The 15,701-nt window shown below is 38.9% G+C and overlaps 1 protein-coding gene across 3 annotated transcripts; it reads left to right on the forward strand.

The window, feature by feature from the left end:
- The first annotated feature begins 1,976 nt into the window (after positions 1–1,976).
- LOC122658630 (tRNA-dihydrouridine(47) synthase [NAD(P)(+)]-like) lies at positions 1,977–13,253 on the forward strand. 3 transcript variants are annotated; one of them, XM_043853668.1, is made up of 10 exons: positions 1,977–2,341; positions 3,198–3,314; positions 3,630–3,866; positions 4,462–4,741; positions 4,835–5,094; positions 6,724–6,996; positions 7,315–7,596; positions 7,719–7,839; positions 12,558–12,727; positions 12,824–13,253. In XM_043853668.1, the coding sequence occupies exons 1-10, from the start codon at positions 1,997–1,999 to the stop codon at positions 12,920–12,922; spliced, it is 2,184 nt and encodes a 727-aa protein (XP_043709603.1). In that variant the 5' UTR covers positions 1,977–1,996; the 3' UTR covers positions 12,923–13,253. The 3 variants fall into 3 exon arrangements, with proteins under 3 accessions (XP_043709603.1, XP_043709605.1, XP_043709604.1); XM_043853670.1 differs by having other exon boundaries at positions 4,501–4,741; XM_043853669.1 differs by having other exon boundaries at positions 1,978–2,341; positions 4,495–4,741.
- The last annotated feature ends 2,448 nt before the right edge of the window (positions 13,254–15,701 follow it).

Below are 15,701 nucleotides of genomic sequence, written 5' to 3' on the forward strand. Positions count from 1 at the left end.
CTCTAACATAGAAGCAGAACATCCAAAAGATGAATGACAACGAGCTACCATAAAGACTCCTGAAGAATCGAACAAAATAACCCCACGCCTGCCTTTAGAAGATCTGGTAGACCACGCACCGTCAGTAACAGCACAGGGACAATGCAAAGGCACACTCAGAGGAGGGCATGGATCAACCTAGTGTCCATTTGGCAACGAGTGAGAAGACTAAAGACCAACAAAGCTTTCCTCCAAAAACAAATAAAAAACAGATATTAGAGCGATAGGATTAGGCTGAATAAAAGAAAAGACAAACATATTCCTGCTTTTCCAAATTTCCCAACAAAGGGATGTCCAATGTAAAACAAAATCATTCGGGTTTGGATAATGCTGGCCTATTGTGTTTAAAAATGCAATCCAGTCTTTAAATATTGACCCATTAAACAGATTGGTATCAATTCGAAGAGGAGAGAGCCGCCAGCAATTGGAAGCAAATGGGCAAAGTACTAAAGAGTGGACTATAGACTCCTCAATATATTTACAAAAATGGCACAAAGAAAAGAGTTTTGAGCCAGAGATCTCCTAAAGAGGAGTTCATTGACAGCCAAGGCATTAGAACATGCACGCCAAAGAAATAGTTTTATCTTGGGTAATAGCTTTAGGCTCCATAACCATATCCAAAAAGGATCCGAGGACGGGGATGGGGTGCTAATGCGATTGTGGAATATAATATGATAAGCTGATTTGACCGAAAAGAGTCCATTCTTAGAACAGGCCCAAATCCAACTATCTTCTATATCCGGGATAGGGACAGGGATACACCTAATAGCCCTTCCTTCATCAGCTGAAAAGAGATTAACAAGAATAGAGCAATTCCATTCCTTAAGGGGTTGATGAAGAAGGCTAGAAACCAAATTATATATGGGATTTGGAAGACAACTAGTAATATGCCCTCCAGGGAGAGAAGGGATCCATGGGTCCTCAAAGGTTATAGCCGTACGCCCATTACCAATATGCCTTCTTAAACCAAGAAGTAAAGATTCCCTTCTTTTAAGAATGCTACGCTAATCTCAAGAGCAATTTTGTCGACCCTTTGCTTGAAGAAAAGAAGAGGATGGAAAATACTTCCCTTTTAGTACTCGAACCCACTATGATGCAAGATACGCCACCCTTGGCGAACTAGCAAGGCTAGGTTAAACGACCCTAAATCCCAAACCACCCACCGACTTATGGGAACACAGAACATCCCATTTTTTCCAAAAGACCCCCTTCCCATTCCTATCCTTCCACCAGAACCGTTTGATAAGGCTATATTATCATGGATAGAGGTAGGGAGAGAAAACATGGACATAGCGTAAGTCGGCATACTAGTGGCAATGGATTTAATGAGAACCTCTTTGCTTGCCAAGGATAGGAGGGATTCCTTCCAACCCGAAAGTTGAGCTTGTATCATATCCGTAATGTTAGAAAAAAGCAATCTTTTAGAGCACCCAAAGTCAATTGGAATAAAATAGAATTCTAATTTCTCAAAAAATCCTGAGTCCAGAAACTATGTTATTGCGAATAATTTCCGAATAACTTTTGAACTGAATAATCTGGAATTCAGAAATTTAATATAGTTCAATAATAGTTATAAGAAAATTGATGAATAGTCTGAATTATTTGTCAAATTTCAATAAGAATTCAAGAAAATAGATTGAATTTTGTTAAACATAAATGATTATTTTCGAATTAATCCAGATTAGGAATCTTGAAACCATGGCCCAACTTTGTGGATTGTAAGCAACATTCATGTGATTGGACTGTGAATTTGGGTTTTTGTGTTTTTGTTTTTTTTGTTGGGTTCTCATGCACATATGACCTTAGTGGGCCGCCCATCCAGCCGGCGGGCCCAAAGTTGGGCTGGGTTAGCGAGGCGTTTTAGGCGGGCCGAGTTGCCCTGCCCGTTGCTACCATTGGGCAGCCAACGCGCCAACCGCCCATTTGGTGGATCACAAAGCCCTAATCGTCGTGAATCATGAAGCAGTTACCACCTCACTTCACTGGAGAGTTTGGTCATACCATGGACGAGTCGTCGTCTGAGGTAGAAGTGAAGGTTTCGGAAGATGTTTCTCTTCCGAACACAGAGGTCGCAGTGAGTGATACGTCTCCCTTGAATACAGAGGAAGTTCATCTAACACAAGAGGAACTCGTCGCCAAAGCAATAGCTCCAGTGAAGAGAGAGTACCTTCGACCGCGACCCGTCAGGCCTAGCTCTAATGGCGCTATTGATGTTCGAGTTTCGGAACAGAAGTCTATTTCTTCGAATGTTGTGACGGAAAATAAGAAATCGAAGAGACAGTTGAAGAGAGAACGCCGACAGGTTTGGTATCTCAAGCAGTACTTCTGTTCCAATTTTGTTGAATGAGTTGGTGGGCGAAATTCAGTTCGGCCTCTTTTCTTCTTTAGTTAATCAAATTATCGGGATCAATATAGTGTTCTATTCTTTATATTTTCACATTTACCTTAAGAGCGGAGACTGTTTGGGTGCGATTTGCAACAATTAAGGAAAGAAGCCTGAAGCCCACTGCCGGGAAAATGGGGACTGAGACCGTCCCAAAACAGCCATTAATCTCGGCCCAATCTGAAAAGCAAACTTGACTTGTACTTCTACTGTACTATTAAAACTCTCCTTGGTTCAAGTGCTTCCTAACGAAAACATGATTTTCAGTTGTCTTCAGTCAGTGATTATGATCTGCTATACAATTATTGAAACTTATATAGGCTTTAATAAGGTCATTGTGATAAGGTTCTGAACTCATGCTGGCCATCTTTTTGGGTGAAGATCTTGGAGAGGAAGGAGACGGGGATGCAAAGGACCCAACAGATGTGTACCAGTAACACCCACCCCACGAAAGAGAGGGTGGGGGTGGGGAGGCTACAAACTTAGTGCCTTATCAGGATTTCACAATTTTCAGATAAGAAGCAAGCCGAGACATATTCAAGTCTGTGATTACTTAACACCAATGACCAAGAAATCCCGATGTCCTTCGGAACCTTTAGATTACCTTTAGTAAAATTCTGATGGCTCACCCCGTCTAAATCGGCCAATTAATCACACAAGGCAGCATTCTGGCCATCCTTATATCTTTGCATATTGTAGTACATGTAATTTCTATGCTAACAGTGAGATTGTGTATATTGGGTTTACTGATAACACTGCTCCCTTTAATTCTCAGGAACAGAAATCGTCGCTACATATCTGTCCTGAGGTTGCAAAGACTGGAACTGTCAGTTCATGTCGTTATGGTGACAATTGTCGCTTCAGCCATGACTTGGAAGCCTTCAAGGCTCAGGTACTGTAAATTACTGACATGTGTTTTCTGAAGCCATTGCTTTATTATTGGATGAAAATTTTCATATAATATAGGAGAAAAGTTTTCTTGTCGGCGGAGCAGAGATGGGACATCATGGTCTGGAGCAACAGACCATGAAAATGGAATAAGCTCTCCCCCCATATGGGACTAAGTGTCCGAAATAACCTCACAATGATGGTTTCTATTCTTCCCATGTCCCTAAACTATCATAGTCTGTCAGACCATAGAATCCCTCCCCATATAAATATATGTAACTCTGAACCTGTATGATGTATCAAATATTTTCAATTGCAGAAACCAGCAGATTTGGAGGGAAATTGTCCTTTTGCCAGTCTTGAAAAGCCATGTCCTTATGGAGTGGCGTGTAGATTTTCAGGTTCACATAAAGATGGTGCTCCTGCAGAAACTTTGGGCGTCCAGAAGATGAGCTACGAAATGAATGGACTTAATAAAGATGTTCAGAAACTCTTATGGAAAAATAAAATGTGTTTTTCCAGGGCTGATGCTCAGCTGAAATGTCTTGGGCTGTCGGTATGAATACTTCAACATATGCCACATAACTCTTTCTGCATAATCTATGCATGTACGCACACTCATTTAAACAAAGTTCCCCCCCCCCCCCATCATTGACTATTATTGCAACTCCTTTAATGGGCATTTATCGAATACTTTGCTATTTCGTTTCGTATTCTGATTATTTTTCTTTAGCTTCTCAGTGTCTTTGGTATTCATTCACTATTTATAACACCACTGAATTATAATTTTATTGATTTCTGTTGGTCCTGTACCATCCTTCTCTTTATTTATTTTTTGGTTGCAGGATTTCTGTTCCCATGAATAATGCTTCTCTTGGTCCTGTACCACCATTTTTTTTTATTTGTAAACCTGCCACTATATCCCACAAAGAATGTTATTTTGGAGTGTTTCTGTAGTTTTTTTTTTTTTTTTTTCTTCTTTGGATATATAAGAACCATAAAGTGTTTTGGTATTGCAGTGCATTGGTCTGATTTTTCATTATGATTTGATAATTGGTTTCCAGTTTGTATTTTATTTTCATTTATCCCATTGTTAAAATTATTTATATTCCTCTAAGTTTCAGATAGGTTCCAATAGTCTTACTCTTCAGCTGGTTTTATTCCATTTTATTCCTGAGTTGCAGGGTCAGGCCAAATCAAAGTCAAAAACTATTGAAACTAAAAATGAATCTGATCAAGATGTTTTGAATGGGTCTATTGTTTGCCATGAAGATAATGATAAAGAAGTGGGCGATTCTGATAAAGCAACAGACTGCACTCCAGAGGTTCCATCGGAACAGGATATGGATGTTCAAAGTGATGACCTTCGACCCCAGAAGAAGGCGAAAATCCCAGTTGATGAAAATTGTTGCTTCAGTGAAGTGGATAATGGTTTGGATTTATTTTTTCCCTGTGGGTGTACTTGATTTTATGCTACTTGTCATTGAGCTTTCGTGTCACTTACCTTTTCACCATTTGGGACAGGATCAACTCTTTCAGGAAATGATTTTGAGGAAAACAATGTAAAAAGTGAAGCAGAAACCAAACCAAGTGACACCTTTCTCACAGAAACCGATATGAGCCTCAAATTACACCCTCGTGAAAAGAAGCTTATTGACTTCGGGGGGAAGCTGTATCTTGCACCTCTGACCACTGTTGGGAATCTTCCTTTTCGGAGGGTTTGTAGGGTATTAGGGGCAGATATAACATGTGGTGAAATGGCCATGTGTACAAATCTCCTGCAGGTTTGTATCTTCTTTCGTGTCTACTGTCTATTCAAATTTCCTCTCTTAATATTTATAAGTTTCAACTTAATTATGGATACAGCTTATAACTTGTAAGATCATATCAGATTGAAATATTGCCTAAATTATGAAGTTAAATTGTACACTATATCTCTTAGAAAGTAATAGAATTTTTCTAATTTGTCCGAAATTCTGGAGAGGTGGACACTTCATAATGTATTCTTGGCAGTTTTGGGGTTTTTTTGCAAGGAACTTGATTTTGGATTTTCCAGGAAAATGGATACGGTGCTTCATTAATGAACAAGATGCTTTGTTCTGTAAAGTTTCTGCGAGCAAGTGACATTTAGGGTTGGTAGTTCAGAGAGGTTAACATTTCATATAAGAACTTCTTGTAACAAGGTTTCCATGAAGGTCTAATTGGAATCGTGGAGAACAAGCTTTAAGGTGGGTAATGATGAGGAGGAGGATTAGGCAAGATGGTTGGAGTTAGAAAAGGTTTTCTGGCCTGTGTCCCTTGCTTTGTCAGTTGCTTCCAGTGAATCATTATTTGGGAAGGGAGAAGGGGGAGGAGGAGGAGCAACTTTGGAAAGTGGACATTAAGAGGGACTTTTTCCCTAAATCTTTATATGACTCATTATTAGCCCAAAGAATGATTTGATTCAGATTGAAGGAACTAAAAGAGTCAAGGGCAGACCTAAAATGACCTTAGGACAAGTAGTGAGGAAAGAGATGCATAGCTTAGGCCTTGTATCAAGTATGACCGCAAATTGAGCTGATTGGAGGGCAGGGATCCATGTAGCCGACCCCATTTAGTTGGGATAAGGCTGAGCTGCTGTTGTATTAGTAGCCCGAGGGAACAAATACTTTTGCCCCTTCAGAAGATTTTTAAGAAACCGATTCCTCCAAGAATGAAGCTTTCATTTGGACCTTAGTTTGTCATAGAGTTTCTAATTGTTGAGCATTTGAAGGAGAAAGGTCTTCACTTGTCGAAAATATTTGTTATGTGAAAGGAGGTGGAGGTGGGTATCTTCATCTTTTTTGCACATTTTAATTTAAGGATGCAAGGTAATATATTTTTTTTCCGCATGTTCCAAGTTGCTTGGGTGATGCCTTTGGAGTAAGAAGACATTTTCATTGCCTGGCCAAGTGTTCCTTCTGGGAAGTAGGAAGGAAGATTGTGGATGATAGCCCCCTTTACAGTATATTGGGACATTTATAAGCATAGAAACATAATCCATTTTAAGGGAAAAAATAGTGTGATCCTTAGGAAATAGAAGTCATCCGCTCAAATCCTTGGCTTGTTCCAGCAACCAAAGTTCTGGATGATGTACTTTGGGGGGACACTGGGCATGATTTCACACCTTGATTCTTGATGTGTTTTTGCATATATTGCATTAATCATTTACATATTGTCACACTTTGCAAGTTTGGCTTAGTTTTGATCCTTAATAAAAAAATTATCGTATTTTTGGTCTTAGACTGGTTCAAGTTTGTTGTGTTTTTCTTTATTCTGTTTTACATCCTTCAGAATTGATACGATATTTTTATATAGCCTACTAATTCTTGTAATTAATCCGTAGATAAATTGATCCTTTCTCACTGCAATTTTACCATGGATGGTGGAAACAGGGGCAAGCTTCAGAATGGGCATTACTGAGGCGCCATTCATCTGAGGATCTGTTTGGTGTACAGATATGTGGTGCATACCCAGATACCATTGCACGCACTATTGACCTTATAGATCGTGAATGTACGGTTGATTTTATTGACATAAATATGGGGTGCCCTATTGATATTGTTGTTAACAGGGGTGCTGGCTCTTCTCTTCTTACAAAACCAATGAGAATGAAAAGTATCATACAGGCAGCTTCCGGCACAGTGGACACACCAATTACTGTAAAGGTACTTCCTACCTAAGGTTATATTGGTTGTAGACATTTCCAAATAAAATGATTTGTGATAATGAGCAGCTAGCATGACTTTGGTTTCTTAAAATAGCATCCATTTCTTTTTTTTCCTTTTCTTGTTTTGCTTTTTAATGTCCTTCTATAGGGTTGGTTAAAATTCCAACATGCTTTTCTTATCCAAAAAGAGAATGAGGTTACTTTGAAATAGATAATAGGTTTGATAGGTTTCCTTGTTATTTTCACCCCTCATGTTATCGTTTATCATTTCTGTCTGACAAAGTGCTATATACAACACAATTTTTTGTTGCTTTAGGTACGGACTGCTTATTTTGAAGGGAAGAATCGGATTGATTCATTAATTTCAGATATTGGCCAGTGGGGTGCCACTGCTGTGACGATACACGGCCGTTCTCGTCAGCAGCGCTACAGCAAGCTTGCGAATTGGGATTACATCTACCAATGTACGCGGAAGGCACCAGATTCTTTGCAAGTCCTCGGCAATGGAGATGTATTTTCTCACTTGGATTGGAACAATCACAAGTCTGATTGTCCTGAACTATCTACTTGCATGATTGCTCGAGGAGCGTTGATTAAGGTTCTCTCTTTCCCTCCCTCATGTGTAAATTCAAGTTCAAAATATTATTTTGTGATTAAGGTTGCTATATTTTCCTGGATATAAATTAGTATCTGTGAATAAAAAATCTTTATGCCATGCAGCCCTGGATATTTACTGAAATTAAGGAACAGAGGCATTGGGACATCAGTTCCACTGAACGACTGAATATTTTGAAGGACTTTGCACATTTTGGCCTTGAACACTGGGGTTCTGATAACAAAGGTATGTCCTGATTATGCATTAACTGTAGCAACTTCATGGTGCTGTATCCAAAGACATCGGGCAATGCCCTGAAACTCTAGCTCTAGTGATCACCTAAGGTATTTGAACGTAGGTTTCTTACAGTAATGGGGTACTGTAGTACTGGATTCAATTGTTCAAACCAGTAGCAGAAGAAGTCTTTAATCAAGGGATGGTTCAAAAGTTGGGTTAGTAAAGCCTGCTGAAAGTTGCAGCCTAATATGCGGACAGAAACTAGGTTTATTGGTTGATTCCTAGTTGGGGTAGAATGGGAAATATGGGAATATATTCAAATCAGGCCACAGGAATTAGGTCAAATTTGAATCATTCTCCAAATTAGGGCTAATGGAGGTATGGTGAAATCTAAGGTCAATGGGTGGCTGGTTTGCTTAATCCCGAAAAAACCAAGTATGTGATCTTCTAGAAAGGAAGGTTCAAGTTGCAGGTTTGAAGGTTTATACTTGTTAATGGTAGCAAACGGAAATTAGAACTTTTAAACTAGAAGAACAGCAGTAGAGTATGTTGCAAAGTAACCAAACGATCCACCCAGGCTTCCTACATCTAGTTGTCAACTGGATCAAACACTGATTCCTTCTTCCTCGATCAAACATAAGGATTCTTCACCAATGGAGAAGAAGCAGCAATAACAACAACTTTGTTTATAAAATTCGTGTACAAATGTACAATGCTTTCCCCCCTTACAACCTTATATAGAAAACTCAAAAATAGACTTAAAAAGGAAAGGCCTAACCCAATCCTTAACTAAGTAGGAAACCTAAATTGACTACGAAAGTGAAATATTAAAGGAAACAGACTCAAAACAGGACTGGACTTATAGAATCCTAATCCAACCCCACTAAAGCCCTTAATAACAATTACTTGCAACTTAAATTGAACCAACAGTTGGACCAGAGTTGGACCGGTTCAGTTGAACTAAACCTAAACAAAAGACATAAAAATAAACTAAAACAGCAACTACTTGGACTTCTTCCTCCTACGGATGTAGGTCTTCAGATCTACATCATGGGGTAAGTTCCAGGCTGGAAGAAATTATTGGAATAAAAGTCACAAAAGGGGTGGTCCTATGGATTGAAATTGGGCAAGTTTCACCCTTTACCGTAAGTATGCAACTATGCATATTGTAAGTGCAATATTTTTCAATGGTCAACCATGAAATATATACATAAAATGAGTGTAACCCGGATGATGACATTGAAATGGATAAGTGTCAAGTGTGGGATAGATAAAATCAAAAAGATAAATGAGGGAAAATTTATTGAGATGGTTTAGCCGCATGCAATGAAGATTAAAAAGAATTGAACATGTTGAGAGAGCAATATGGTGCAAATTGGACCTAGGTTGAAGAAATGAGAAAAGACTGACTGTTTATGAGTTGGTAAAAGAGATGACCCTATATATGGAATGGTGAAACAAGATTCACATTATTAATCCCAAGTAGTTGGGTAAGGCCTAATACATTCAATAGAATAAAACTATCTCGTACTCCAATTTCTTTTCACCACTGCTAAGAGCTAACCGGTTAAGAAGGAAGAAATATTAATATCTTCTGAAATATTGAGGATGCTGCAGCAGTTTGGTTTCACCTCGTCATGGTGTGAGTGGATCAGGGCTTGTGTGTCCATGATTTCATACTCAATCTAACATATGCCTGGCATTCATAATGGTCAAGGCATTGTCTACGCAACGCTTAGGGGTCCAGGCACCTTGGTTGCCCAGGCAGGCACCTTGGACGCTTTTGTCACCTTGTTGGTGTCGCCTTGTATCCAGGCCTTCTCCAACGCCTTGGGTCGCCTAGACACCGTACCAACTATGCAGGCATTCTTTTCAGGCTTTCAGCCCTGTACCACAAGCTGCATCTGCTAGCCAAAGAGGAGCCTTCACTCTTAAACCACACAAGAGTTAACAATTACTCAAGGATAGCGCACATGTTGGTGGAAGTGTGGAACTGAAGTTGTCCAGATTATCGCTCTCTGTTTAATTTCCGAGTCATCTCCAGCTAAAAAGTTGAATACTTTTGACAGATAACTGACTTTTGCAACATTCTTCCGTTTTCTTTTGTTCGCCAATGATACCTTCTGCAACCTCTGTAGATCAGTAACTTGGTCAAGTTCATGATATCTTAGGTTTCTTCAGAACAGTGGCACCCATACAACTGAACCATTTGAGACCTCAAAGATTTGATTTATCTTGCAACTTTCTGAGGTACCAGCAATTACAGCTTTCGGAGAGTGTTGCGTAACTTCCTTCTCTAATTCCTCCTCCCAAAATCTGATTCAAGAACCATCACCCAATGTGAAAGCACCATTGGCTATGAACTCAGCATTGGATTTCATAATAAATCTGTACATTGATACACCATTACACCATCCAAGGTTCCAAAACCCGGTTTGGATCGCTTATGGGCCGACTTGAACTAATATAAACTCAACAAGATAGTGGCAAAACTGTAAATAAGCTGGAGTTTTCAAAGGAGGTTGACAACTTGGTAATTAAACAGAATCTTAGGAAGGTAAGGGGACAGAGATGAGAAAGGAATTATATTTAAAGGGCTAGAATGAACTTGGAATGAAATTAACTAATGGGTCATAAACTTAAAATTAGAAATGAAGGGCAGGAATAATTTGGAAATAAAAACAATAAGGGTTTTAAGACAAACCATGATATGAGGTTGTCTTTAACCTCTCGACAGCAACCAAGGGGAAAGAATAGGGAGGACTTAAAAGGAAAGAACTCCACCACCGCAGTACCATTTGACTTGAGATTTCAGTTCAACAATCCTTCCTTCCTGATGTCTGAAGACCAAAGGAAAAACAATGGAGAAGAACCAACAACCTGAACTATCTCTGAACGGTAACTTGCAGAACTAGGGTCATTCCTGGTTCGATCTCACATCGGATCATTGATCTGATAATACCTAGGGAACTGGGTCATTTTCTGGTGGTGATTTAATTCCCAAAATATGATGCTGAATGAGAAAACTACTGAGGGAGATTAAAACCAGAACTATGGGTGATTTTGGGTGCCACTGTTATAGGGAACTGAATGCAGGGGTTAAGCAATGCAGAAGGGAAAGGAACTAAAGAAGAAGAGAAGGAATACGAAGGCAGAAGGAAGAAAGGATTTGGGAAAGGAACTACAGAAGAAGAGAAGGAATAAGAAGGCAGGAGGAAGAAAGGGGAGGGAAGACAAGGAACATGATGGCCAGCAGGCCCACGCTAATCACAGCAATCCAACCAGTTTCAATTCATTCAGAATCTCTAATTCCATGATAGGAGGTTACACATTTATATAACGATGCTAGCACTACTGCATCAATCCCTCAGATGAATATCAGTTCCCAATCCCATCCACCAGGTGTAACCCCATGTTTGCATTTAATCAACTCCCTCCACAGGGGCAACTGATTGCAAAATCTCCACACCCATTTCATTAGTAGAGCTTTATTCATAATCTTACAAGGTGTATACCAAGGCTTCCTAGCCTTCTAGTCCTAAAAACAAACTCCCTCTAACCAAATTAAATCCGCATCTCAAACTTTTTTGTCCTCCACACAATTGCACAGAAAATGTTTATATCTTCATTTCTTAGGGACTGACGCTGTGACGCATTGGCCAAGGGATTGAAATACTCTTACGGTATGCAATAGAAGATCTAGAGAGTACTCAAGGATACTCGATTGTCATGGCAATATTCAGTGTTTTAAAGCAGTTTGAAGAATGTAACTTAAGATGGTAAGTAGTGGGTGAATGAATGAAGCAACCCTAGGGGTATGGAGTTTTCTACCATCTTTTATTTTATTTGATCAATTCATTTATGAAGGTGAAGAGATCTTGAGGTCTTCTGAACCAACGTGGTCCGCTTTGTTTTAAGTTATTTCTTCCAAGAATGTCAAAGATAAAATGCTTAAAACTGGCTGCTTTCCTACATACAGAAGAAAGAAATAATAATCGAAAAGTGGCTGCTGTCCTGGATATTGAGACAACTTAAATTCCTGATGGCTGGGGGCAGGTTTATAGTTCTGATAGAGCGATTCTTTACATTGTCGAAATATAGTATTTCAGAAAGTTCACTGGTTTAAATTATGGTTGGCTTGTTTTACAAGTTGCAAGAACACTTTGTCCATGGTAATGGGTAAATGATGGATGCTGCCAATGATCCGCATACCGTGAATTCCAAATTCACCAAAGTTAGGGCCTGGAGTGTCTATACTAGGCATGGATAGGGATTTCCATGGATTTGATGCAATTTGCAGATTATTCGAGGGGATGATTGGATGAGTATCATTCATCATATTAGACTAATTGTTATCTCTGCAGTGTCTCTTTCTCCTAATAAAATTCAAGAATTAAAAGGGTTGCTGTGGTGCTGTGGTTTCTTTTTTCTTTTTTAATATTTTGGGTTGGGGGTTTTTCCAGGCTCTTCAAACCAGAAATTCATTTATGAATAGAACACTGGAGTTGTCAACAGTAGTTAACTGGGCAAAGGACTCTTCACACAAAGATCCTCAGAGAATCTTGTTCTCTCCTAAGGAGAAGTTTTGTATTTATTTCTCTTGGTAATTGATTGCCGAGTAGTAAAATTAGGCTTCACTAAATACTTTCTGATTTTTTTTCTTTCTAATCTACAACACGAGCAGCAGTGGGGGCTGGATTTTATTATTGTCTAATATATGCTTGCAGGTGTGGAGACAACAAGGCATTTCTTGTTGGAGTGGCTTAGCTATACACATAGATACATACCTGTTGGTCTATTAGATGTTATTCCGCAAAAACTGAACTGGCGGGCACCCAGTTATTTTGGTCGCAATGACCTTGAGACGCTAATGGCTTCGGAATCTGCTGCTGATTGGGTATGTGGTTGATATTCATCCTAGACGATGTACTTTCAACGCTTTTCTCCTTGAAAATTTCTTTTTATGGTTATAATATTTTCATTATTTATGTAGATTCGAATATCTGAGATGCTGCTTGGCAAGGTTCCGGCTGGATTCACATTTGCACCAAAACATAAATCTAATGCCTATGATAGTGCAGAAAATGGCTGACTTAGGGACTGCTGGTGCTATTGTGGGTGATATTGGTCTCTGCTTTTATGGCAAGGTGATATTTTTAGTCTTTGCTGCCCATCCCAATTGGTACAGACCATACTATACTCTTTTGGGCTGTATCATTATAAATGGTTGCATCCGATGATCCAGTTTTAATTGTTCAAATTGGAACCCTTGAGGTATCCAATTTATTGATGAACTCAACTTGTAAATCTCTGTTGCAGTGAGATTCAAGCCTGGGATTATTTTCAGGTTCCGAGGGTGAGTACATGATGTTGAGATATTAACAGTATTCAATTTTGTACTACAAATCTAAGTTAACAAGGAATCTGGGGAGATTTTGGTTTAAACTGTGTTATTTCATGTAATGGTGTGGTTTTAAGACTATCAACAAACACAAAGGACCTATTAGTACTCTTCCAGGTGAAAAGGTGGTGTGGGTGTCCACAAGGAAGATTCCTGTTGCTAAACCTCCTCACAAGAATTACAATGTTATCTTCCCAATGGTCAGTTGGTCTCTAATCACAGCACATACTCCCAACGGTAACTAAGCACGTAAAAAAACCTAAGCCATGTTTTCCTATGTAACCCTCTTCCTGCAAGAGTTTCTCATCCCGTCCCAAGTCCTCTCTTCTGAAGCAAAACTAACAATAAGTGCTCAGTGAGCTTCCTTCATGACATTCCCAGAGTTGGGATTAAAATCCTCTCCGGTGCCCACATGTGCCAGTGCGGGTGCCAGAGCTCGACACATGACAGATGCTAAATCTAACGGTACCCACTTCGATTGACCCTTTTTTTCCTCTTTCTTCTTTTGATCCAATCGTTGGAATTTACTTATTAATTATTTTGAAAAGTAGGGTGGCATGTGTAAATATCCAAAATTTATTGATGGATTTATAATTACATTATATCTCAAGAGAGGTATGTGTAAATTATCCATTAAATTTTATCCTTGGTTATTAAGAATACAAGAGAAAAGTTAGAGTGGGTGAGCCATGTAACTTATATATGCAATGATTAGAATGACCAAATCAGTTGTCCACATGGTAGAATACCATATAGTATTCTACTACTATGTAGAATATTATAGTAGTAGAATACTACTACTATCTTAACCTTGTTCTCTATGGGCCCGACTCATTAAAGCCAAATACTTCCATAACAGATCCCTGTTTGATCCTTCTACATGTTCTAAGGAAGGTTCTTGGGTCTGGAATTGCATTGCTCTTGCAATTCCCGATTTGGAGCAATTGGTGATTAAAAGGATTGGTAATAGTAAATCTACCCTCTTTTGGTTTGATAGATGGATTCCTTCCATCCCAGGTAATCTTTCTAATCTGAATACCACAAACCTGCTTCCTACTGAGCAATCACTCCTGGCTAGCTCTTTCTTGGATGGATATTTATGGAAATCTGATTTTCTTGGTGAACGCATCCCCCATTCTCTATCATCTCAGATCCAATCTGTGAGTATCTCTGATTCTGAGGATAAATGGTGGTGTGTTAATGCCAGAAATGGTATTCTCACAACTAAACTTGCAGCTCGTTATCTTTCACCAACCCCTAATTTATCTCATGTTGATTTAATTTGGTGGAAGTTCTTTTGAAAACTACAACTTCATACAAAATTTAAAATTTTCTTTTGGCGTTTGCTACATGCAGGAATTCCTACCAAGGCTTATTTGTCGAAATGGATCCAGATTGACTCAACTTGTGCTCTTTGTGAATGTGGTGTCGAATCCTCAGGCCACCTTTTCTTGTCTTGTGATTGGGTTATACACATCTGGGCTGCAAGACCATTGGGTTTAAGAACTGAGTCTTTGAAGTTTGATATTATATACCCCTTTTGTTTATTTTTTTATTCTCTTCTTAAGAAGGACAAACAACTAGTGGCGTGGTTTTTTTCTATGTTCTCTATTACTTGTTATTTTGTCTGGTTTGCAAGGAATAGGGTGATTCACTCCTCTGAATCGGCCGATCCCTTAAAGGTGTTATGGTGGATTCAGAATTGGATCTTTTATCACAATCTCTCCCCCAACCCCCTTTGTTCCCAGGATATAATGGATCATACGGATTCTATTTCTGTGAATCGTATTTGTATTCCTTTACCCATGCTCAATTACCCTGTGTTGATCTGTGCAGGATACTTCTCTACAGGCCTGAACGTGGCAGGATGGTTCTATTTCTTTTTGATAACTGGCAAGATTCAGTTTTTTGACACAGTAATTACAATTTCTACGGATTCTCTTATAGCTCTTCTTTTTGCAATTCGTAAAGGGATCGACCGTGCAACCTGCATTGGGTTGAAGATTAGAGAGATTTGGATGGATAACCTGCTCTTGTCCGTTACTCTTCCATCTCCCACCAAATGCCGATGGCCATGGAACCTTTTTAAGGACTTTTTATATATATCTGACAACGTGCAAGGAGTGAATTTTGTTAACAACTGTAACCATTTCTACGTTAATCTAGCTCAAAATATAGCTAGGAATGCCTGTATTTCCTCTAAGATATGTTTTTAGTTTTTGTTCCTTTTTTTATCATAAAAAAAAAAAAAAAACCCATATATTATTCTTTATCCCACAAACAACACTATGTATCCATAAGTGCAATGTTAGTTGGAAATAACAAATAAACCTCATAGTGATAGAATTTCATTATATTTAAGTCCATGCACTTTAACAATATCGTATGATGGACATACTGGTAATGAAAGTGTAATCGTTAAAACCCTAATTCATCGTAACAGTCAATAGCTAGTATATTGGTACACTAA

The sequence above is a fragment of the Telopea speciosissima genome, chromosome 4, assembly GCF_018873765.1.
Source record: "Telopea speciosissima isolate NSW1024214 ecotype Mountain lineage chromosome 4, Tspe_v1, whole genome shotgun sequence".
Taxonomy (NCBI): Eukaryota; Viridiplantae; Streptophyta; class Magnoliopsida; order Proteales; family Proteaceae; genus Telopea; species Telopea speciosissima.

Coding starts and splice junctions, on each gene's coding strand:
- LOC122658630 (XM_043853668.1), top strand. CDS start 1,997: ATGAAGCAGTTACCACCTCACTTCACTGGAGAGTTTGGTCATACCATG. Junction 4,742..4,834: donor CTTCAGTGAAGTGGATAATG/GTTTGGATTTAT, acceptor CATTTGGGACAG/GATCAACTCTTTCAGGAAAT. Junction 12,728..12,823: donor CGGAATCTGCTGCTGATTGG/GTATGTGGTTGA, acceptor TTATTTATGTAG/ATTCGAATATCTGAGATGCT.